Raw genomic sequence first — 819 nt, 5'->3', positions numbered from 1 at the left:
AAACATGAAGTTTTACCCGATTTCTCAGCCGTGATTTCAGTGGCGCGCCCGCCAAGCCCGGGGTTCGCCCCAGGCGGCGCACGGCGCTTTGCCTCAGGGAGGGAGTAGCATGGTGGTGGGGGCGGGCTACACGAGCGAGTCAGGCGGACGGGGCAATGGGACGTCACTCCGTCGGGGGCGGCAGGGGGCCTCCTTTGATGCTCTCAAACAATCCTGCCCATCAAATGGGGCTCCCGGGCCGAGCCCCCCATCGGGGCTGAAGATCGGATCGCCTCCCACTCAAGCATGGCCGCGCCGCTTGAGGCCGCGCGCCGCCGCCACAGGCACCGTGAGCCGCGCCTGGGCTGTTGTCCCACCACTATCTGCCCCCACCATCCCGCATCACCACGCCCACCACCACCATCCCCACCATCATCATCGCCACCACTGCTTGACCACCCCACCACCACCACTTCGACTGTCACTACCCCCCCGGCTGCCCCATGGTGATCACCATCATCGCTTCGCCGCCACCCCGACACACACACACACACACACACACACACACACACACACACACACACGCAACCGCCCACCCCCCTAAAAGGCCCTCCGCGAGATCGCCGGCGACACCGCCTTCCAGGAGGAGTGGCGCAGCGTCAAGGCCGCAAACAAGGAGCGCGCCGCCCGCAAGGTGGGCGCAGCGCCGCACACGCGCGCGGTTGCCCGCGGGGCGCGGCTGCGAGCGCGCGACCAGGGGTCCCCCGGGTGTGCGCAATGTCACGCCCAATTCCACCCCCGGCTGAAGTGCGTCACCACCTCCTCTTGACCCGTCCATGT

General features: G+C 67.6%; 1 protein-coding gene across 1 annotated transcript in view; it reads left to right on the top strand.

Annotated features, from left to right (window-relative positions):
• MNEG_15404 (starch phosphorylase) overlaps positions 1–819 on the top strand; it is a gene marked incomplete at both ends in the record, with an annotated part of 3392 nt that overhangs the window by 1237 nt on the left and 1336 nt on the right. The window contains one exon of the mRNA XM_014036125.1: positions 587–673. Coding sequence (XP_013891579.1) covers positions 587–673 — 87 coding nt within the window. The remainder of the gene's footprint in view (positions 1–586; positions 674–819) is intronic.

The sequence above is a fragment of the Monoraphidium neglectum genome (assembly GCF_000611645.1).
Source record: "Monoraphidium neglectum strain SAG 48.87 unplaced genomic scaffold scaffold05294, whole genome shotgun sequence".
NCBI lineage: Eukaryota > Viridiplantae > Chlorophyta > Chlorophyceae > Sphaeropleales > Selenastraceae > Monoraphidium > Monoraphidium neglectum.
Note: the sequence above shows the minus strand (reverse complement) of the source record. Positions and strands in the feature narration are given on the sequence as shown.